Source organism: Phlebotomus papatasi, chromosome 3 (genome assembly GCF_024763615.1).
Source record: "Phlebotomus papatasi isolate M1 chromosome 3, Ppap_2.1, whole genome shotgun sequence".
Lineage (NCBI taxonomy): Eukaryota > Metazoa > Arthropoda > Insecta > Diptera > Psychodidae > Phlebotomus > Phlebotomus papatasi.
The window spans coordinates 39,407,024-39,432,259 of record NC_077224.1 but is presented as its reverse complement, the minus strand read 5'-3'; the positions used below and the strand labels follow the sequence as shown (position 1 = coordinate 39,432,259).

General features: G+C 32.3%; 1 protein-coding gene across 1 annotated transcript in view; it reads right to left on the bottom strand.

Annotated features, from left to right (window-relative positions):
• The window catches only part of LOC129805629 (homeobox protein goosecoid), a 41,729-nt gene extending 22,123 nt beyond the window's left edge, over window positions 1-19,606 (bottom strand). The window contains exons 1-2 of the mRNA XM_055853671.1: window positions 18,701-19,606; window positions 10,495-10,760 (exon numbers count right to left, since the gene is read on the bottom strand). Coding sequence (XP_055709646.1) covers window positions 10,495-10,760; window positions 18,701-19,133 — 699 coding nt within the window. The 5' untranslated portion in view covers window positions 19,134-19,606. The remainder of the gene's footprint in view (window positions 1-10,494; window positions 10,761-18,700) is intronic.
• Between the last annotated feature and the right edge of the window lie 5,630 nt (window positions 19,607-25,236).

The window sequence follows — 25,236 nt, the reverse complement described above, 5'->3', positions numbered from 1 at the left end:
CTCCATTTACTAAATCAACTAACATTCCCCAATATGGTTATATTTTCCCATCTCCTGATATTTAGATTATGATCCTATTTTGATTTTAGTATCACCAGATTGTAGAGCTTTCCGCTTTCAATGGTGAAAATTTTTACCCTCGCCAAAAAAGTGTATTTATCTTTTTTTTTTAATTTGTAATAGTTTGAAAAGGAAAATATCCGTAGAATTCATTTTTCGTTAAATTTTAGCGGTGGTTTAAGTTGAAATTTTGTACATCGACAACGGTTTTCATTCCGCCTGTTCGCAGTTGGAATTTGATTGTCGAAAAGTGCCTCGACTAAAATGAAAATGGTACTCTTTTTGATAATATAGTTCATGTTCGAAAACTAAAACTGACTCCACATATCAAAACTACATTTTCACACTAAAAAAGTACGATTATAAATTCTTGAAGGAGTTGCTAAATGATAAGAATTATTTAGACAGATATTTTGTGAACAATTTAAATGATCGCTGCAGTTCACATAAGGGACATTTCGAAATTCTAACAAAAAATCATATGAGTTTCCATTCGGGTGTAAAATAAAAAAAGTAGAAATGTTTTTTTTTGACTTTGAAACTGATTTTTCAGAGAATACAGTTGTATTTCAGTTTGATTATTTCTCGAAATTTTTAAATTACTCTAAATTCGCAAAGCCATATTCCAACTTCGAACTAAATTTACTACATATGACTTTTAAATTCGAAGATCCAAACCGACTTTAAACCTATTCTTAAGATCCATCGAAAGTTCAAAGTGATTGCTCACATTTCAATCACTAAATCGTGGATTATTGGATTCTATAAAGACTTTCGATATTTTGCACGGGTTCCGGGTAAAATCCCGGAAGCCAAAATATCGAACTCTAATATCCCGAAAGATAAATTTCTGAACACCAAAATCCGGCAGTGGCAAAATCTCGAATTCTTAAAAGTATCATGTACTCCCACAATTACACCCACGCTGCTCAAGGCAAAGCAAAATTTTCTGTGTTTTGAAAAATTATTCCACACATTATCCTCTGTATAATTTAATTTGGTTTATATTATCTATTTTTAATTTTAATACTGGGATTTTGGCTTTTTGTATTTCCGCTGCCACCAATATTGCACATGTAGGGGAAGTGCTTATAATTTTGGACAGTCTGCTTATAAGCATCGAAGTTCCAAGTTTGAAGTGCGATATTTTCTATACTAATTGACATTTCTTGTTACTCTCTTTTCAGAAGGGTTGTTTAGAAACTTAGCAAGCTATTTATCGTCTTATTTTTATTAAAATTAGTTTTAATACGTTTAAAAATGAATTGATAAGTAGAGGTGACCTTGGCTCTTATTTTGGACAACTTGTTTATTAATTTGGCCAACTTGGCTGTAAATTTGGACAGCTAATCCGCCTCAATAGGATGCCCATTGTTCTTCATTTGATGAACCAATCTTACCAAGTCCTCTTCCTGTTCATGTAAGGGAAACGTAGAATGTCACAGAAGCCCGGAAACTTTCCATATCATTCATTAAAGTGAGTTGACTTCGATACTCCAAGTACGTGCAGATTCGCTCATTCCCTGACCTTTCCGGGAGCCTTTCAAGGCATTTCTCGCTACATCTCTTTCTTAGAAATTATGCTCTTTTGTTTCTCCAGGCATTTGTCCAACCTAGTCATCACAAAAACTAAAACTTCACGAAATTTCGTGAGAAAAACACTTGTCCAAAATAAGAATCATCACCTAACTGGTGAATGTCTTAAAAAATTTCCCATTTTTCACACGAAAAATATAATTCACAAGACAAATCTCACTTCATCAGTAACGTGAATCAACACAATATTCAATGAATATTCAATAATATCACTCAAAAACAGCGAACAAACTTTGTTAGTACTTCACCAAAACTAAATAAGACTGAAGTAAGCCACGAAGTTCTGTCATATTTCTCGTAAGCAATTGCTCACACTGAATTTTCAACAAAGCAATTTCAACTCAAATCATATTCAAAATTTAACGTATTTAGTGTCAAAATCTTCCAAAAGGAACAAATATTTAGATAGAATTCATTTTTCATCAAATATTGGAATAAAAATCCATCATTTTAATCAATTTATTTTTAGTGTCCAATTTTACCCTCAAAGTGTCCAAATTTAGAAACTGTCCAAAATTATGAGCACTTACCCTACTCCCTTTTATGCCATTTTCTTTGAACAATAGCATTCTAATTAATATTTGGTTGTATCGAAGTTACTGTTCGAAAAGTTTTTTTTTATTTTCGAATCAATTTAGATCTAAAACAGAGAAAGAACTCTCAAATCAGAAACATTGAAGACATTTCTAAATTAATTAGTTGAATTGATTGAATTAAACTAGATATACGTAGAAATAATTTATAAACCAATTTAGGTTTCATACAAACTTGTAAGTGTCCGAAAATATACACCAAAAAAATTTTCGAAATTTTTGAACAGTTTTGAACTCAAGGTTCAAGCAAACAGCGAACTTTCCTGGTATCATCGTTTTTCTTCTGCGAAAGATGCAAAGAATTGCAGAATTATACTTATTTTCTTAGTATAAGTTCATTGGAGAAGAAGCTGGTTGGTCGTAAAAGTGAATAAGTAAGAAAAGTTCTCATAGTGAAGATGTTACGTAATTCTTGAATTAATTAGAAAGACATCACTCTCTAGGATATTTTTGCAAGATGAATGCAAGAAGAATGCAAGAAGAATTTTGAAATAAAATATACAAAAATAGCATTGCTATGCTCTTGATTCAATTTTCCGTTTCTTATGGTAGTCAGATGAGAAATTTTCCATGGAAAAAAAAGGATGCATTTCTTATTAAGGGTTCAAAGTAGAATGACATTGTGACATCTTACTATTCCTTTATATATTATTTTAGACTGTTCTTTGGATATTTATTGTCCCTTGTTTCATGTCCATGGAGTATTGGCAATAATATGTATCATGTTTGTTGTCTACAAGAGTGCTTATTGTTCAACCGGGCGGAAGTTGGGAGTTTAGGAATGGTTACAGGGTCTCGTTCGTTTTGATATAGGACACTGTCACAAAGAGGATGTGTCTTTTCCATATTATTTACGAAGGATTCCTGTGCAGGATGGAGAAAGACAGGTAAACCTTGCTTGTATTCCTTTTCGATGAAGAATTGTATAATGAGAAAATTCACTTTGTGAGAAGGCGGAGCTTTTCATCAATTTCTAACGAATGATAACGATATGCTTGTTGGAATTGCAAAATGGATATTTGGAATAGATGGAAAACAATCCTTGTACCACAGACCATATAAAAATGCTCTAATATTCTTTGCATATAATAATATACGGTGTATTATGGAATCAATATTAATTCTTACAGTTGAAAATGATGGGAGAGGAAGATATCGATGACTTTCAATATTTCTAAACTATTTCTATTTCTTATCATTCTAAAAATACAAAGTTTTATTCAATCTTTTCAGTTAAAATATCACCCTTCACAATTTTTCAAGGTCAAAATCAAACAATCTGATAAGTCCATTTATCATCAAATTCCTCGAAAATTTAATTGTTTTGAAATTTAAAAACTACTAAATCGTTCAACCGACGATTTTTTGCAGATATTTAAAAATTCGAATTACAAATTCAATATCTAAAATTGGAAAGTCCACATTTAATGTTTCTGTATGAAGGTCATGCATAAGGCTTTCTTTCGAGAACGTTAGAGAACTACTCAAAATCTAAAAATGATTTAGAGAGCAATTCGTTTCAAATTTAATTATTTTAAATAGAGAAATTAAATAGTTAAAATTGTAAGAATATGTCAAAAGAGGGAAATAATAAAGTCTTTAAACAGTCGTAACAATCAACCTGTTTCAAATGTTTGTCAACAAATTAGAATCTAAATTTAATAAATTACTGAATTTTACAGGAAAAAAAATCTTTTTGTAGGAGACTGGGACAAAATCTATCAAAGTGTTTTTATGAGCTCTCAAGAGGTAGGATGTGCATATTTTTATAGACCGCTCCACAACGTATATGAAGACTTTTACCCACTATCTTGCAAAAAAAACTGTGCTTTTCAAGACATTTTCTAAAATTCGAATTTGTGAAGATTCTTAAAACTGCTATGGCAAATGTTGATAAGACATGGAATAAGTCGTGACAGTTTGCTCTTACCAATGAAAAAAATATCCAATTAACATATTTGTACAGGAAATTTAAGCCACTGTCGAAAATCATTTTTCTCTATCTTTAAAAAAAAATCTTTTTTTGTAAGCAAAAGTTTCCAAAAACAGGCCTGAAAATTTAATTATTTCTTTTAAATCGTCTTTTTAAATACTCCTTGATTGAATTCCTTTAAACTATGGATGTGAAGAATTTTATGAGTGCTGTCTTTAAAAAAATAAAAGCCTCAGTCTCTTGTTTTTGGAAAAAAACTAAATTTTGAACTATTGACTGTAAAGAAAATTAATTTAAATAAACTGTAGGGTAACATTTGCAGTTTCGTAATGTTGCAGCTTCATAAAAGTCTTTTTTCTGTATTTTACTATAAATGAATTCAATCTATGGCCATATATTCTAATAAGTTGCCCAACACCTCACACTTCCTGAAAAAATTGAGAGTAGGCCTTTTTCCCTAGGTTCAAGAAGTGAAAATAAAAAGTTCGTCTAAAACAAAATAATTTTGATATACAATTTTATATTTTATGTTTTTTTCATATTTCAAATATCTTTATGAAAAAAACTACTATTCCAAGTTAAAGAGGGTTTATCAGAGTTTCGTAAACATCTTTTGCTCGAAAATTGCTGTATTTTGCTTTTGTGAAAAATTCACATACGCTACTACCTTGGCAGTTCGGGAATAGGGTGGAGTAATCACTTATCGCCATGTTTAGGAAAAACAGGAGTTAATTTTATTACAACTTTTGAACCCTTATTACAAGACAACTCAAATTTGACAGAAAGTTACTTAGATGTATTGGCTGCAGATTCGTGAAAGCAAAAGTCGTCCAATTTACCCCTGGACTACTTAAAAACTGATTTTTATTAACAATGCAAAAATAACTACTTCATCGCCACTTTTTACCACTTTACACCAGTCCTGTAACCACTCTCGCCACTCACTTGGAAAGGTTCAAACTCAATTATTTTGGGCAATATTATTCAAAGAATACATTCAGTATTTCTCTTTCCTCATGATCACCCTATTATTACTCAATTTAAATGATTTTTCTTCGCCTTTATTTGAGAAATAAAACTATTGGACTATTGCATAAAGTAAACAATCCAGATTTTACAACTGAGAATCTACGAAATGAAGTTAGCGTCGCCTTTTGAAAAGAGATGGTGACAGGTGGTAAAATCATTCCAAAATATTACCACTTTTCGCCATGCCTCATTTTTATATAAATATAATATAAAATGAAATATTAATTAACTAAATACAAAATTTTATCTATATTCCACAAGTTTAATTAAATATACAATAAACAAATTATTTATCCAAAAAGGTACATTTTGCTTGATGAAAATTTGATGACACTTACTTAGTATATTGGGTAAGAAATATTGGATTCGATGCACTTGCTTAAAATATTGCTGTAAAAAATGCTCAAAATCGTAAATTCAAAACGAATAATTACTATTTTTCGACTCTATACGTAGCAGCAATAAAAATACAAGTAACTCTATGGCTCATTTATTTCATAAATCGCGAAAAATAGCGATTTCAATTTAGATGGCGAAAAGTAGGGCACTGGCAAGAAGTGGTGATTCTACCCTATCGAACTTTTGCAGTTTTAGAAAAGTATCAGTCAAAATGGTAAAAAAAAAACTATTGACCACTGGTTTTGGGGGTAATCCACAATGTTTTGGGTCACAATGTATGCAAGCCGCTCTAGTATATTTGCCTCATAGATAGATTCTTTATACGGGCTTCAGACTAGACCTAAGGCTTAGCCAAATTGCTTAACTTATCTAACTGCTTGTTGGTCAAGGTAAATTTCGATTTAGGATTAAATACATATAGAAAGCAAACGATCAATGAGATTTTCAAAAACCAGTAGAAGTGATTGCTATTTAGGATTTTGAAACCTTCGGGAATTGGGCTAAACCTTTAGTCTGAAGACCACTTTAGGATATTTCACAAAACTTAACAATATTTTAAATATTAGATCTAAATCTGCTCCTAGATGTAATTCTAGCGATTCTTGTAAGATTCTTGTGATTCTTTCTTTTTTAGTGTTTATCATCCAATTTTTATTGATTTCAAATAAAAATTCCTACATTTCACCTTAAATTTGTGGCTCGTCATTTTTGGAATCAATTTATGCTCAAAACATGTTCTAAAAAACCGATTGGAGGTGGTTAAAAAAATTTGATGAATACGATAGATATGATTCTTTCACAATCACACCAAATTAACCTAATTAACTGTCTGAATTGTCAGTAAATGGTTTTCCAAGTGTCACAAAATTATGTCTCAGAAAATTCGCTTAAAAGTGATATTAATACGCATGATACCTCCTATAAAAAATTAAAAAAAGTAGATGAATGTTCCATCTAAATATTGATGTGAAAATTTTTGTATTTGCGAGTGTTTACAGTGAATATAAGGTGTTACGTAGGTGGACAAATTTTGTACGTAACTGAGTAAACCGGGGTAGCTTTGTATAAATTGCCACTACATTCTCATTTTCCTGTAGAGGAATTTCCAAAGATTTCCAGGAATTTTGTGAAGTATGATTATAAACCTAATAAGTAAGAAATTTTGTTTTAATATAGTGGTTTAATTGGATCAGCCCTTGTGGCATTCGGTAAAAAATCTTGAAACTTGGACTTCATTGGTATGCAAAAGTTTTTAAAGGATTTGGAACTCTGATTTTTAAAATTATAAATATTCCCAATCTCTCTCCTATACTTAAATGCACTAAAGTTGATCCTCGAGAATATTTAGTTCGTAAAATTTGGCGGTAAACGATCAGCCCTAACCTATTATACTCTAAGTTCAGGATCAGGGATTAGAGGTTCTTTGCATAAATTTCCCTTATTTGATCCTTTACATCCAACTTTTGCTGCCTTAATAATTTTAATTATCAACCTGAGTCTATTTGAAGCTCCAGTTTTCCAGCACCGTAAAATCTGTTAATTTTATTGACCTGAAAATTGTTTCTTCAAATTTGTGGGTGATTTCAAAATACCCCTCTTGGCAAATTGAAGGAGGAAAGTGACATGATAATAAGATTAAAGTGCTTTGGGAGTGTCACCCTATTACAAACAATCTTGTAATTATTTCAAATTTCCAAATGGCAAATTAGAGGGTAGTTAAGGGATTTTCCCGGCGGCTCAGGAAGGGAGACTCTTCCGTTTTTGGTGAAAGATGAGACGACAGCTAAAGACGTGGGCTGTTAAGTGCCACAAATAATGCATGAAAGACAATTCGGGCAGCAATGAGGCATCAGTTTTTTTTCCATCTCAGGATCCCAAAAGAGCGAGCAAAAGTGAAAAGAAGAAATGCATGACCACACATTGTGTTGTCATTTGGGCGAGAATTATAAACATAACTAATCTTTTTCCGCGTACTTGAAGAGTCTTCGTTATGTAAAACCTTGACTGGAACTCTTGGGAAACATTGTAAATGTGATATTGAGTGTCTCCCATTCTCAATCTTATCCTCATACCTCTTTAATAAGCACTTGAGCCGGTGCATAATGTGAATGAACATGGAAGAAAATGAATGAATTTGTATGAAGAGTATACCATTTGAGATTATTTCTTGCACATTTAGAACCATATTAGAATCTCTAAGCTTTCACAATACTAACTCTGGGTGAAGATGTTCGCAGCTTCTGGATGAGTCCTCTAATATTATTCTTTAACTCATGTTTGAGTGTGAAGCAATGGAGTTAGAGGAATTCAAGAGGGAAGAAAAAATGCTTTAATATTTGCTCAACTAAACAGTAGCTTATTAGTTTTAAACTCATCTCTCTGAACGGTAGCTCTAAGCATCATCTTCTATTGACCAAGAGGCAGAAAAGATGAAATTCTTGCCACCATCGTCACAGTTTTAGAAAATTCAACATCATCATTGACATAGGATGAGTGGTTTTGATGAAGTTGAGATAATTTTTACGGTATTATAGACTAATTTCTTGTAAATGACAATATTATGCTTCATCCTCTGTTTTATTTGAAACCGTCCAATTAATTTTTAAGCGATGTCGCTTGTGTCAACAAAAATGAATCTTACGCGCGTGGAATAAAAGCCTCAAGAGCAATAATTTAATTACAGAAATCAACACACTCTTCTACGCTTTGCTCAACCCCAGTTGCGGTCGTTGTGGATCGTTGAGGGAAAGTAAACATATTACGGAAAATTCTGGCTTATTGTGAAGGGTTGGTTATAGCCAATGGGTTACACTTTGTAATGTACTGCAAATAGATTGACTCTGCAAGACAACCATGTCAAAAATGGGATTTGGATCATACTAAATTTAAATATGGAAGTTTATTCGATTACCTATAGAACTCATTTATAAAAAAGGTTGTTATTCTGTTCGAAAAAATCATTCTTACGATATTTTTTTTATAATTTTCACCAAAAATTATCACTGATAATATTAAATTAACAATTTTATAAAAGAAATACACAGAAAACTTGTAATCTTGTTGATTTTAAAATTACAATAGGTACAAAAATATTCCGCCAAATATAGCGCAATTAATTCTCCACTAAAGCAAAACCAATCATTCGAGATACCAACTGCCTGTTCACAAGCGTATATCTTAATTTTTTATTTATTGTCCTAAATTGTCTTGGCTAATAGGTAAAAAAATGCACTGTTATTAATAATAATAATAATAATGCTGGAACAGCATTCCATGAAGGAACAAGGCCTTACCGCAAGGGGATTTCTAGACAAGCATATTATTATTTTTTTCTTGTACGGAATGAGGTTGTCAAGTGTAGTGAAGCTCACTGGATGCAATCCGAACACGCTAAACGCCCGAAAAATTCCTGGTGACCTAAAGGGGATTCGAACCCGGGACACTTGCATCATAAAGCGAGTGCTCTACCACTTGACCCATTAAGTTCTCCATCAAATATTTGGTCGTACACAGAAAAAAAATATTTTGTAAAATTCTTCGTAAATGTTTATGAAATCCTATGGAGGACTTACGAAATGGTCGTGAATCGTATAACCCACAAACAAGTTCGTAAAATTTTGTACTTTTTTTCACAAACATTGTTCGTAAAATGATCATTTGACGAACATTTTTTATACTTTTACAAACATTTGTTCGTAAATGTTTGTAAACACACAAAAAATGTTCGTTAAATTTTGTTATTTGTTCGTATTTGTTTGTAAATTTTTGCCAGACAAACAAAAATTTACGAACAAATGACAAATTTTTTGTGTGTTTACGAACATTTACGAACAAATGTTTGTAAAAGTACAAAAAATGTTCGTCAAATGATCATTTTACGTGCAATGTTTGTGAAAAAATACAAAATTTTACGAACTTGTTTGTGGGTTATACGATTCACGACCATTTCGTAAGTCTGCCACAGGATTTCACAAACATTTACAAACAATTTTACAAAATAGTTTTTTCTGTGTAGAGATTTTGGGACTCATTTGGTACTGTCATTAATATTTGAAAATATTTACTGAACTTCAGATCGAAAAATTTGTAAAATACCAAACTAAAAAGATGTTAAAAGAAATTGTTCTAAGATCATGTGAATAATTATAAATATGACGTAAATATTAGAAACTTTTACTTGACATTCCCCATATAACAGAATGAAGTTTGCGACTCTAGATACCCGAGACCTTTATAATTTTTATATTCAAGAACATCCAATTTTATAACAATAATTTTTATAATTTTATTTATTATTTTTTTTTTATTTTATATCATTGCAATAAATAGTATTTCAGATAAAAAAAAAACAGTGATAAGCCCAGATAAGCTTTTGGTAGCTGAGATTCTTTAAAGGCGACCTCGAAATGCGTGAAAATTCGATTGTGAGTTGAATTTTAGGGGCAAAGAATCGCGTCGAGATAATGTTCAAACTTCAATTTTTTTTCAAACTTTTAATTTGCAAAATTTAGCTGTTTCTTAATTCTTCTTATCAAGATCTTCACAAGATCATCACCATGGTCTTTGATCGCCTCGAGTAATCTGTTCTTATAGATCGAAATTAATAAAATTGGCTCGATACGATTCTTTACCATCTATACCACGGGAAGGCGCTCCTCCGATAATTACGATTAAAATAATAATAAAACCGTAATAATGCGGACTGAAAGTTTAAAAGCCATATCCAACTTGTACCGGAGAATTGTCCAACTTGTAACACTATGTCCAACTTGTACCACTTTACCCTATAGGAAAAATTTATCTATCGGTAAAATATTCCCTCCAATTTCTCTTACGGTAATCTTTTCAGTCCCCAAATAAAATATTCAGAATCGTTAAACTTACCTCAACTCTTTCCTCTTTGAGATCAACTTTCAGTGCCAGTTGCTCTCGAAGGACGACGTCAGGATAGTGAGTCTTTTCGAAGGTGGCTTCTAATTGTTCCAACTGTTCCTCCGTGAAGATTGTCCTGTGACGTCGTTTCCGCTTTGGTGGAGGTCCTCCAAGTCCCCCATGGTGACCCATAGTAGCATGGGCTTGCATTTGGGTGGCAGCAGCATGAGCAACAGCCGCTGCATGCATGTAGTTGGGGTAGAAATTTGGATAAGCCACTGAAAAAAAGAGGATCAGATATTAAAGACAAAAAGGCACAACTGGATGACGTTTTGTTTATTCTGTGGTGGACCAAAAATCCATATGAGAAACATTTGATTTCGAGTCAGGAGATAGCAAGGAAAAAAAGTGCCAACAAGGGGATGGATAAAGGAGTAAAGTCCTTAGAGAGATGCTTTTAGTGGAATCTCTTACTACAACGCATTTTCCTTTCGTCCTGGATTTTTTCCATCCCTCCATTCAACCTCTTGCCGGAGGATTTGTCTCAAGGGCAGATGGTTGTGTTATTCAATTAATCAATAGTGTTTTTCTTCTGCATTTAAAATGCTTCAATTGGGAGATAATAATGATGAGGGTGAGTGGAGTGAAAGCATCGAAATTTTCTCACTCACATGGGGTTAAACTCATGAGCTGTATTATGGAGGAAAAGTTCATCGTTTTTTTTTAGTGCTCTCTCTCTCTGGTAAATTTATGAACTGAAGGATACTTTCTAAGGATTCTCATCTCACAATACGCATATCTGGATGCTACTATGCATAATCATCCCCCATGAAGAATAATAAGCATACAACCACATATGGTTTCGCTGTTTTTATTCTTCCGATTTAAATACACGATTGAATGAATTTTCCTCAGGATTGTGTTCTTATGCCGGTTAAATATTCTCTGCGGCACAGGGCTTTACCTCGACACATTTTCCAAATAGAATTACAAAAGCGATTGTGATTTTTGCTCTTGTGATTCTTTATTGAATCAAAACCATTCGCATATAGAGATTGAACATGCAATTGTTCAATGGGAAGGCTTAGACACTGAAAGAAATTATTCATGATTTTTATCTTAAAAATGGCAAAAACGTAAAACGTATTTTCAAATTGTAATACGGATTTAATTGACCCACTGCGGAATACCTACACCAAGGGTCGAAAGCTTTGGTAAAAATTCGAAGTCTTGCCATTTTTTTACTTCTTTTTGTCTATCCTCCATCTCACTATTGGTGATACAGTAAAATTTTAATCGTGTCTTCGCAAAACTTATACCCTAAGACACACTCACGACTTAAGCTAAGATATGGCTTAATATAATTATAATCAAAATTATGATTGCACTAAATTCCCATAAGTTACGTACTAACTAAGACGTTTTTCGGCTTAAGCCAAGAGACATATTAACATAGAAACTGATGGAAATGTACTTTGATCACTATTTTGATTATATTACGTTATTATAATATCAATATTAATAATATATATATATCAATTTTAAGCCGTCTCTCACCTGACCGTGATGTCACATAATATATACTAAAAGAGTAAGAAAAGACGGAAAGAGAGGTGTATAGTATGCAAAATTTCAAATGGAAAATCACGTGTGTAAGAAAGAGTACACTCTAACGGAGTAATACCATGAGTAAGATATTACTGTTCGTATTATATTGTTTTCTGAATCGTATTAGGGGAAACTGGGGCACCACCAAACACGGGGTACCACCAAACACTGCGATTTTTTAATCGGATATTGGATATCAGAGGATAAGACCGATAGGAATTTATAGGCAGTATAGGGATCCTTGTACACTGAAGGAATGGTTTGGTGGTACCCCGTGTTTGGTGGTGCCCCAGTTTCCCCTACAGGCAATTCGAGCAATTTTCCATGCGTGAAAACTGTGATTCGGTTAGTTTTCGAGCGTTTGTATTGCTGCCAACTTTGTACGTAGTGAGGAAATGCGAGAGAGAGAGAGGCAAGATGAGACAATTGCTATCTTTTTTTTTGCCATTCTCGCAGTTTAGAAAGTATTGATCTTAATATTAATCTTATGTGACATGGTCATGCAGTGTGTCTAGTCTAGGGCATTACTGAAGATTCTTAAATAAAATTTAGCATATGAACTAGTGACTACAAAAACTCATAACTTAAACAATGGGACGGTTCCATTCCATACTATTCTGAATGACAACTTTTCAGGAGCTATCTGAAGTTGCTGATTTCCTGAAAAAAAATGAATATCTTGTTGCCCGAACGTCGGACGACTACCACATTTTCAAGTTTGAAATGTAACATTTTTAATACAAATTGAATTTCTTTATTACTTTCTTCTTAAGTGTTGCTTGCAACCTTGTAGACAGTTTATCGTCGTTATTTTCCCTAAAATTATTCTTAATACATTTTAAAATAAATAAAAACCGTGACATAGCTTTGGTGGCCTATTTCGGCCACCTTCATTCTCGTAGTTCTTTGCTCTTCCGGAATTCTTCCAATGTCTTTTTCAAATGATCTCGTTTGTCGAAACGTCATTTTTGTTATTTTCTTGCTTTATATAATATCTGGAGTATGCAAAAACTAAACATTCATGGTAATTTGAGGAACAAAAATTCTCCGGAATTACAAGCAGACCGAAATTCGGTACACTTACCCTATCTCTCGGAGTAATATAATTCTAAATCGACTTAGAATAGTATGGAATGAACCCGTCGATTTGTAAAAATATAAAAACCAAATGCGTTGATACTATTGACGTCGTACTGTGACGTTATAAGATATTTTTCTGTGAATTATGTCAAAAAAAAACGTAGTATATTAGGGAAAACTGTTCCTAATTTAAAAACTCCAAACGCGGCGTCTATAGTTCAAAAAGAAAATTTGGTCTAAAAAGAGAGAACATTAAAAAGACGGGAAAAATGCTAATAGAAGAGGAGATATATGCCCTGGCTGCAGTTAAGCCGAGAGATGACTTAGTGGAAAATTATGGAAATGTAGTTTAATCATTATTTCGAATATAATTACGTTAAGCCGTTTCTCGACTAATCCTCAGGTCTGTCGAGGCCCATACAGTTGTAAACTTTATATTATATTATATTATAAGGTATTGCATAATCGTACTAAAATTTCACAACAATTCATGACATAGGGGTTGAAATATTTTACTTAAAAAAATTTCAATGTTATTCATATTTATATCCCTAGCGTTGATTTTCTGACCGTTCGATATTATAATAAGGAAAATCCTATAATAAAAACTTTGCTACCAAATTAAAAATTTGAAGTAACAAAAATGAAACTTTCTTAATTACGGAGATAGTATTTCAAGAGATTTTTATTTATAGCTCCCAATCAGGGGCATGACATTTCCTATGTTTCCCATATGTTTCTATCGAGCTGAAAAAACTTTTGAGTTTATTAGCTGTTTTCTGTCATTGTAGAATGAATTAGCAAAAAATACTAATACAAAATAAAAGCCAATTTAATATAGAATAGGCAACCGAAAACCTCAAATTGGCAACCTACGTAGTTCTGGAGATATTTCGTGAAATTTGTACGAAAACAGGGAAAAAATTACACTAAAAGCGATCGCATTTTTCAGAGCTAATGTCACCCAATCATGAAATAGTGACAAAGAAATCTGAAGTCATTGCCATTTAAAAAATTTTTTGACTCACAATATCTTAGATCAGGGGATACAGATGATACTCTAATTATTTATTATAATTATTTATTAATGTAGAATATAAACATAAAAACTAAGAAAAACTAGCAATGCGGAAGCTTCAATTGTGTTTTCTCTCAGTGTACTATGGAGAGAAAGAATCAAAACTAAATCAACTTTTATACTCTTTCCCTCCCAGGGATTGACGATCAAGCCCGTAGGACGCGGAAAAGGTAAACAAAGTGTTGTAAATTCACGCTTGAAGAATTTTTTATACCTTCAACCAAAGAAACTTGTTATTATTTGGCGCTAAATAAAATTCTCCTCACTCTAATAAAAAAAAACTCGATGCTGGAAAAAAATTAGCAATTTTATTCACTTCACCAAACCGAATTGTATACCCCAACTCCCCAAATGGATTTACCCTCGGCTCTTGTGTGTAAACCATAATCAGTGGAATTTTCAGTTAAAATTGATAAGTGTGAGAATTGGTGGAGAATAATCCAAAATCTCACGGATTAATTCTAAATAAACATGGCATCATTTTGCAACCAGACGACCTCTTCTCCAGGAAAAAAACAGAATCTTCTCTAAATTCACCCTCTTTTCCATACAATTTGGGAGAAAGGAAAACCACCCCCGAAATGGGATTCTCATGTTCTTATCAAAATATAAAAATCTGCACACTCAACAGTGAATACAACAAAAAAAATTTACACCCCATACAATCCTCCCATGCCCTACTTGAGGGCAATTCTCGTCCCTCACACCCACATTTCATTCAACTTCTTAAAATAACACAATCTCTCCTGTGGTAAACTTCTACCCAAGACAGCGTAAAAAATTAATCTGCGGAAAAATGTATTCAAAAGATCTCTCAGGATTTTTCCGCAAGTAAGATTTAAATATATATGTTTTACATTTTTACATTGCCAAAGAGTACAAAATCCTTCGAGTTGAATTTTTTTTGAGTTATGGGGTGTGGGTGTCAGTAAGAATATTCCTTTTCACCTTAAGAGGTGCTCAGACTTATTTTTTCTAACTTTTTTTTAAAGAATTATGCTTTTTAAAAAGATAAATTGCAAATAGATTACAGTCATGAAAGCAGAAAATGCTTAAGAGAATTAAGAAAAGGAATTGAATCAAGTTAAAATTATGAAAATATAGCACAAATTTGGTCTTTATTGTTGAAAAGATAGCCATCAAACTAATTTGAAAAACTCTATAAATTAAAAATGAAAACCTGGGTTTTGTTATTATTACAATTCTTGCTCGTAATAATCGTATTAGAATATCTCTTATTTATCCCTTTCACGACGAGACAGTTTCCGCTAACCGAAAATCAGCAATAAAAATGAAACCGATAAACAAAATCAGTAAAAAGTTTTACATCTAACCTTAGAAAATCCAACAAAGTCTGAAGAAAAGAAATTTTTATTCTAAGCTGAATCTCCTCCCATCCGACGATCACCGGATTTTTCATTTAGAAAAATATTATGTTTGAGTATTGTAGTTTCTTTTACTAAAACGGTTTTGCTTAAAAAAAAAATTGGAAGTATAAAAAATAATTAAAATCAACTTTCAATATGAGAATTTAAAAATTCGTCATTTTTTAGCTTAAAAATTTACTATACAGCAAATAGCTGGAGACTTGCAAAAAATTGATCCCTTCAAACTTCTACTTTGCAATTACGTACAAACATAAGAAAAAAAATAATTTTTGGTAGTCAGGAAAAATTATTTTCTTTACGGGACACCGGTGTTCCAATCGTCCTTAAAGGATTATGGCTAAATTTAAAAAAAGCGTTATTAAAATGAAAAATGGTTTCCTAAAGAATTATTAGTTGGCAGAATATTAAACACAAACGATGATAACAAAAACCAAACAAATTTTACTAAAAGCATATACAACCAGTGAAGGGATTAGCTGAGACTTTTTCCACTGTTTTTATTCTGGGGGTCGGAATCAACGTTAAGACGGCGATAGCAATAGATGCATGGAAAGGGGGCATAAATACGAATCGAATTTTAGAGAACCAAAAAGTATTTGAAAAATGGCTCATTTAAAAAACTCAAAACTATAAATAGGCATTATAGAAAATAACAACAAAATGTGTTCAAATATCCCAAATATTCATTAAAAAAAATAAAAATTTTAAAATAGAAAAATCGTGATAAAATATAATACAGATAATAAACTAAAGTTTTGTTTGCAAGCTGAGACACGTACCATTAAGCAATAAAATAATGCAGAAAGAGCGTAATAAACTGCGTAACTATAAGGAATATTTTGAAGTTCTCAAGTAGAAATCGACCGCTCAGAATAAGAAACGAATAACTCGCAATTGGCAAATTTTACAGGAGAGCGATTTGAAGCTGAGATTTTACATGCGAAGTATAGAATTTTTGAGATTTAAAATTTCTATAACTTTGAAAATAATTATCTTTCAAGTATAATATTCACAGGGAAGGTAGAGGATATAAGAAGTATCCAAAAAGCGAATAAAACGATTTTTGTAAAAAATCGAGTTATTCGACTTATATTCTGACAAATCGAAATAGGGGTGATTATGAAAGAATTACCCTTTATTAATTAATTATTTTTTATAGTATTATGGTATAGTAATTTATGGTGCAATGTGGTATGTCTTAGCTCGCCATGAAAAGTCTAACGTTTAATTTTCCATTTACCTTGCCCAACCTATGACTAATTTATAAAGGCTATTTACGAGTTTGTTAAAAAATAAGGTTACTACATCATAACTCTAAAAAAAAACATTTATGCTATAAAACATTTCAGGTGCTACCTATAAAAAATGAACATGATAGCAATTTTCTGTTATCAAATGCTTCTGCATTATCAAATTTTCTTTTTGTTTGGTTTCTGTCTCGACTGTTTTTTTCCCAGTCCTCGACATGTTTCTAAAACCATAAAACAGGCGTGATAGGAACCAATACAATAAAAGTGGATTATATAGTAGAACCTGAGAACAGAAAAGTGCAAATAAAAAACATTTTCATTTTTCATTGGAATAGCACCATTATTCTTTAGATTTCTCCTCTAGTGCTGAATGTTTTTCATCTTTTATCTACATTTTATTCGGGAAAACGCCTTCATTCATATGTAAGGATTCAAAAATCAAATAAATATAAATGTTTTTTAACAGTGCCCAAAATTGTTATAACATAATATTTATGTCTAACATAAATTAGTTTAAATATATGGTGTTCAGTTTACGTTTACAGACACTAATGAAATTATTTCTATAACTTCCATTGGATTTCCAAATCACTTAATATCCATATTTTTGTCATCATCTTAATAAAAAAAAGAAGTATTTTTATAAATAAAATAGAAAACGTGTCTGTCTGCTTTCTATTGTTATTTTTTTAATCAATTTCAATCTTTATAGATATTGTTTTTAATTATTTTTCCTAAATTTATAAGTGAATTGTGAAATAGTTTTGATTGATATAAAACTACTTGTTGAAATCTTTTTTTAATTTCACCAAAATTCAAGTGCTTTTTGTAATCAGTTTGTGATTCTCTAAGGTACGGTAAATTAATAAATAGGTAAGTGTTAACGAAGAAATAGCATGATGTTTGATGTCTTAGATCAAAAGGGATTAATGCCTAATATAACGTCATTGTGCTAAACACACTTACGACTTAAGCCGAGAGATGGCTTAACGTAATTTATAAACAAAATAATGATTTAACTACATTCCTATCGGTTTCTGACTATTCTGTCTCTCGGCTTAGGCCGAGAAATGTCTTAGTTAGTGGGAAACTTAACGTAGTTGATTACAATCACGTTAAGTGATCTCATAGCTTAAGTCGAAAGTGTGTCGAGCACATAAGTGTCAAAATTATAAAAGTGTAAGCCGAGACACATACCGGACAATCGCATAAGAATCTTTATTTTAGTGGGCAGATAATTTTTATATTTTTCTCTAGAATAAAAATGAACTAAAAACTTTCTAGATGTGTAAAACTCAGCTAAAATCTACAAAAAATAAAGACTCCCCTACCTATACTTAAGTACAAATTTTTAATTGAAGTGTTCACTTTTTGTTCCCATTTAAGCCCTAGTGTTTATCGCGTTTTCAACTATGTCACAGCAATAAACAAGTTTAAAGATTTAAAGATTTCGATGAATTACTTTATGGTAAACATGCGTTACCCCTATAATTACTAGAGATTAAACCAATTAACAAAACTAACGTTAATGAAATTTTATGTATAATAAAACTTTGTTCTTTATGAAAAACCTTTTTTTTTAATATTCTTAAGCGTATTGGCACATAGAAAATCGATAGAAGGAAAAATTTAAAAAACATGACTAAATTCTTAAATTAAAATCCGGTCATGTTAGTTTGCTTATTCCTTGAGTTCAAAGTTAATCACAGAGTAAGGGGAAAATATCGGTTATAGCCTGTTACGGAAATTGAGGAAAACTTAACAATTTTCCTGGGAAAAGAACTTAAATAAATTGAAGATAGGGATTGGTTTACCAAGAAAGTCTGACGTGGCACCGAATCCACTCGCTGCAGCGGCGGCCAGGTGACCAAGATGCAGTCCTGAGGGATGAAGCATGGCAGGAACTCGAGCTGGTCTGATGGGACTGTTGGCTGCTGATGTGGTAGGTGGAGAACTGGTGGGACTGTGCGACGGCTTTGGGGCCAAGATGCTGTCGATGGTGAAGAGGGAAGAGGATGCAGATCCAGATACTCTGGAATTGCTTGGTGTGTGATTCTGTACGACAGTCTGGTGACTGTCTGATCTTTCTTGGTGCTTGAACTGGAGTCTCTGACCGAGGTAGCCACATCCCTGTCCGCCTAGCAGCATAGCCGTGGTGAGGTAGCTGGTTGGCGAGGCAGAGTCAGCAATTGGGGCAACAATGGGACTCCCACAGGTCCGAATACCCGGCGATGTTGTCTCCACCATTGACACGGAAGACGGTGATGGCGATGGGGTGAGACTGCAGGGACTCTGTGAGGCTGGGGACAGGTACTCGGGCTTCGTGGCGAGCCCAAATGGCCACAGTGAACTCAGAATGATGGAATATTGCGCGCCACTTAGAATTACCTAAACCACCTAAACGAACTTCTCGAATTTCCCAGGAAGGGGTACTTGTCTATCTTTTAGTATTCATTCACATAAACGTTCCATTGTTATAGGAGAACTTGCTCCTAAAATTTCTTTTTAGTTTCAATATTGGTCTCCAGATTTTCCGCAAAAATAAAATTGGGAGTATGATAGATAAAAATCCGAATTGATATAAAATCACATTAAACACAACCACTTCACTTTATCACTTGGGAAATCTTAATCCGATATTGAGAACGATGTACGAGGATAACAAGGGGTCACAGGAATCCTTCTCTTGAGATTCTGATCCAGTGAACCAACTCACGCGAAGGTCGAAAGCAGATTGTGCTATTATTAAATTTCACTGTGAAATATTTGCTGTAGAATACCGACAAATTCCATCGCGACTGCTCATCTCGTCTCTTCTTGGTGGTATTCTGGCCAACGGGAGTGACAAGGACGGGCATGCTCACAGCCCAGGGATGCATTAGACTCCACCCAAATGGCGAAGATTTGTATTTCTGATTGTGTTATTTTCGAGAGACATAGCCAGCATGAAAGAGGGGTAGTTGAGGCATCAGCTAGCTATATATGAGTAAAAGCAGGGGTTAGTCCGGTGCGATGATGAGCGAGAGAGAGATTCCGAACTAGGGAGATTCCTAGGTATGCATTTCCAATGGTGGCGCATCATTTTGCTGTGAGATATTGCGGAGGCGGTGCTTAGGATTTGCACCATTTAATTCTATAATATCAAAATTAATACCCTTTTTCCCATGCTGAAGCTCCTCTGGCTTTCGGCAAACAAGCAACCAATGGATTATTATCACCACTCCTGCTACATCAAGCTACCCCATTCCGCGCACATTCACCCCAGGCGGAATATGGAGCACCCCCTTGTTCCCATATATTACACCATCTAACTTCTACACAACATATTCCTCTCATACTCCACCAAAATCCATTAAGAATTTAAGGAATCAATCAAACTTTCGTCAAATATTTCCCTACCACCCTCTTCTCCTTGTACGTTATACCTGCTGCCGTATCCCGTATATGGGGTCTTATAAGTCTCCTTGGCAAACTCTCCAAGCCGGGAATGTTTGGATAATATGTAGCCAATCTGAAAAGCCATCAATGATGAAAAGTTGTCAAGACAAATCTATCCCTAAAGACAAATACACAAGAAGAGAATTAAATATTTAATACACTTTACCGGTGTATTTTTTTTCAGCATCACTTTTCTCAAGTTCACAAAGCTTTGCTTTTTTGTCTATGTCGCATGTCCTCCAGAAATATGTTTCCGTGTCACCAATTTCAATTTTGGATTTTGCAAAATATTACAAATCAATTGGTAAGCCTATTTGAACTATAGCAACAGGGGATTTTTCTTGGGAAGCTACTTAAGATTTATTAAATTTTGTTTATCATTTTGCTTAAAAGATATGATATCGAGTATGATATTACAATCACTTAAAAAACACACAAAAAACACTTACAGAAAAAATATTTAAATTTTCAAATATTTATTTATTGGATAAATTTATTGGGCTCTCCTTTTGAGTTTGAACAATAAACTGGCATAATTGAATTTGATTATAGTGATTGTATGATAAAGTTAAATAATTAAAATTCTCATCAAAATATGCTAAGTAAATAGTAAAAACCAATTAAGGTAAAGTGCCCTCAAGTCGACCGGTTTCTCAATTCGACCGGTAGAGTTATTTATTCAATTTATTTATATTTTCTATAATATTCAGCGTATGATCTAACATTAATAGGTCAATTATTCCATAAATAAATACGAATCAGTGACAATTTTATAGAAATTCACCATCAAACTTTCAAATATTGACCCACCGGTCGAGTTGAGGAAGCGATCGACTCGAGGAATATGTATTTTAATGTTTACTGAACTAAGTAATTTAATTAGAAACTAAGATTTTTGTTAGAAAAATGAAATTAAACTGAATATGTTTTCACTTATTTTCAAACTTCAAATAACCTCAATTTATTTTATTTTTTATAAAATTTTACTACTCGAACTCCACAGAGAGAATAGTAACCCCTCGATTTTGAGTTATATAGGGGAAAACGGCCTGCCTTTGAATGCGGTAGCCTCAAAGCTTCAATTTTTCTCTTCTTTCCCAAAGCTAAAATTCCATTTTGTTAATCAGAGTTAGTAAAAAAATAGTTAATAGTATTAACTATAGTTCACAAAATATAATTTTTGCTTTGAGAAATAAAAGAAAAATTGAAACATTCAAAAGCTGTCGCATTCAAAGGCAGACCACTTTCTCCTCAGGGGTCATATATATTTTGGTAGAATTTTGGAAATTTGAGATCATAAAAAACGATGCAGAAATGGATATTGGTGAATTTTAAATGAATAGCTTGATACAATCTTCTCAAGAGAATTACAAAAATGAAAAACTAAAATCTGGCTTCCTATTTTATACGGGCTTCAGACTTAATACTTAGCCATATGGCTTAACTCAGGGGCATGACGTTTCCTATGTTTCCCATTTGTTTCTAAGGTGCCGGAAAAACTTTTGAGTTTATCAGCTGTTTTCTGTCATTGTAGAATGAATTAGAAAATAAATAAAAGCTACTTTAATATAGAATAGGCAACCGAAAACCCCAAATTGGCAACCTACATAGTTTCGGAGATATCTCGTGGAATATGTACGAAAACAAGAAAAAAAATTACACTAAAACTTTCGCATTTTTAGAGATAATGTCACCCCCTGGCTTAACTGCTTAAATTTCTTATCAATTACGATTTTTTTGGAAAACTATAACTTAGGATTGGATTATTAAAGATAACTTATTAGGTTCTCAAAAAGCAATAAAATTGCTCACTATTCAGGATTTTGAGACCTTCGGGAACTGGTCTAAACCTCTAGTTTGAAGGCCGCTTTAGATATTTGCTCGTAAAAAACTATATTTAGATCCATGAGAACGTTTTTGTACCTCTTTGTCTAAATCCGTCAAAGTTGGCGCAGACATAGATAAAAAAAAACAAAGTTTCCTCGATAAATAGTTCCCACAAGTGGAATAAATTTTTGAATAAGCAAATTTTCGTTGATTTTCACAATTTTGTTCTTGGCATACCAGGGCCCACCTTAACCAATTACTGACTAGGCATTTCACCCTGTACGCGCCACTGATCTTAACTATCATGTTTTTGACACCACGCTAATTGTCGTCCGACTGTCATCCTAACTAGAGATCAAACGGTTGAAGATAGAGACTTGGAGTTCCAGAACCGATTGGATTTGGAAAACCCGTATTGCAATTTTTGTCATTTTTGGATATTTTTTTAACCTCGTGGTGTAGCCAGCAGGACCGATTGAACTCTAAAAAATAGTTCTAAAAACGCGTGGACGTATTATATTTTTGGATATGTTTAAGAGATTACCCAGGCGGATATTTCGTCCATGAGCGAATAATACCGTTGAATTGTTCATATTAACGTTGTTTTAAGATCAATGGTTAAAAAGGCTCTAGAGAGCGTATTTATCAACTGAATGAGGTAATGTTTGGGCTCGTTGGAAAGGTTTTTGAATTTTTAATATTAAACACATTCAAGTCGATTATGAACAGGTAAAATGAATCGGTATAGAACCTTTAAGCTACTTTCACTCAAAAATAATATTATATTTCTCCTAAGCCATTTTGGACCATGTTTTGAGTAAATTGTGAAGAGATTCAAATGGTTCAAATATAATGTGAACCGATAAACGGAAAATGATGAGAAAGTGCTTTTGAAATACAGCATCTAAGTTCCGAATTCGAGCGTTTCGCAGAGTGGGACTCTTTGTCATCATTTTTTTAAAATCAATTAATATTGAACACATTAAAAAAAATTGTGATCGTTTAATCACAGCATTATTTAATAAACTTTTTATATTACCATGCTAAACCATTTACATATTGAATCATAAGCACAAATAAACTTCAAATACTGCGTAAATATAAAATAGTACTGAAAAAAAATAGTACATAGTACTGAACTCAGTAGCGACAACACAAAATTACTTAAATTTTAAGTCGCTATCCCTCGAGGTCCGGTATTAAATTTTATATAAAATTGATATAAAATTATCAATACTATCGATTCGATAGTATATCATAAAGTTATCATTCCACCCCAGTTTTAAAATTAAATGACACAGTAGTAACACTATTTGATTTTTTTTAATATTTGTACTATTACAAAAGTACGAAAAGTTTTAAGAGTTTTAATGACCTGCCTTTGGAATACATAATGTATATACAGTAGACTCTCGCAAATTCGGCTCTTTTAAGATCGGGCTACTTTTTATTTCGGGCAGCGGTTACATTTGAAAAAAGTTTGTTGTCATTTTTAAAGTTTGATTATGATTATCAAATGAATCAAATATGCTCAAATTTAGCATGGTTTGTCTTAGTTTTGATGTGATTTTGCATTATGGAGGGATTTTCATGCAATTTACGATATATATGAGTGTGTAAACTCAATATCTATAAGCACATGTCGCCCGAATTTCTGTCTAATTCGGCTGACATTTCGGTCCTATATGCCCGAATTTGAGAGAGTCTACTGTATAAGAAATCATTATTATTTCTAACATTTTTATTGATAACGTCAAATTAAAAAAAATATAAAAAAATAAAAGCTTAAATAAATTTTCATTTTCCGAATTTCTTGTTTATTTAATGGATCTATTTTGTAAACAATTTATGGTTGTAAAATGCAAATTTTAATTTTATCGTATAATATGGCAACTTAATTATTTTCATGAATCAAGCACAATTTTGCTTTTCATATTTCTCTGTTTTTACTTTTATCTAAACTTTTTTTTAAACTTGTAATGTTATTTAATAAATATTTCGATGAAAAAAAATGTTTAAAATTTTAATTTATAGTATATAGAGTCTATAATTTTACACTAGGAGAGGATGGCGTAGTAGAAAAATAAATATTTAGAAATTGTCCTGTGTATTTTTAGATAATCAATACTCAACAGAAACTAACGCATATAGTTTATTAGGATATGGTTTATATTAGTTTGACAAATGACTCCAGAAAAAAGGTTCAGCTAAGTGAAGCTGCCCCACCCTCCCCTATAACTGAAATATTTTGATCAATTTGATAATCAAATATTTAAAGTAAAGATTAAATGTTTTTAGAGCTGCAAAATAAAAAAATATATATTTGGCAAATGCTAAATTAATAAGTTAATATTGATAACTTTTGCATTTATTCTTTATAAAAATGAAAGATTTGTGTGTCTATTTGGAATTTTTAATGATTATTTTTAACGCAGATCAAAAAATTTGTATGTGGAGGAACCTCTGGAGCAAAATATGACCAAACGGACATTTTAGTTTTTCACGTTATCGCAGTGGATCCGAAAGATTTCCAATTTAGAATATTTTTACCAGGAAAATTAGCGCTGTACATTTTCTTTTAACCCTTTAAGGACGAGCAGGTCAAAAATTGAGGGTCAGAAAAAATCATTTTTTCTAACTTTTTAGAGCAAAATACAACTTCAGAAGGCCGTAGGAAAAATTTCATTTTTGGGTCACCGGTGACCCAATCGTCCTTAAAGGGTTAATTCGAAGGAAAGTGAGTTTTTTGAATTATATTCTAAAGTTAATTTTGCGAGCATTCTCACTACTGTTTAAGACAAATATTGACATATATGGGGTAATTTGTAACATTTAAATTCGCTTTATAAACTCTTATTATGAAATAAATATCCAGTTGATATATTTTTATAAGGAATTTAATCTTCTACAACTTTATATAACAAATAAATTCCTCAATTTTAACGTAAAATGTGATTTTTAAATATTTTCCATAAGTTGTTTTTATAGACACAAAAAGAGCAGCGCAGACTTTTTTTTTTTTTGAAAGAAAAAACTTTTGGTAAGTGACTCAAAAAGCACAATTCTCTTCAAAAAAATAAGAAAC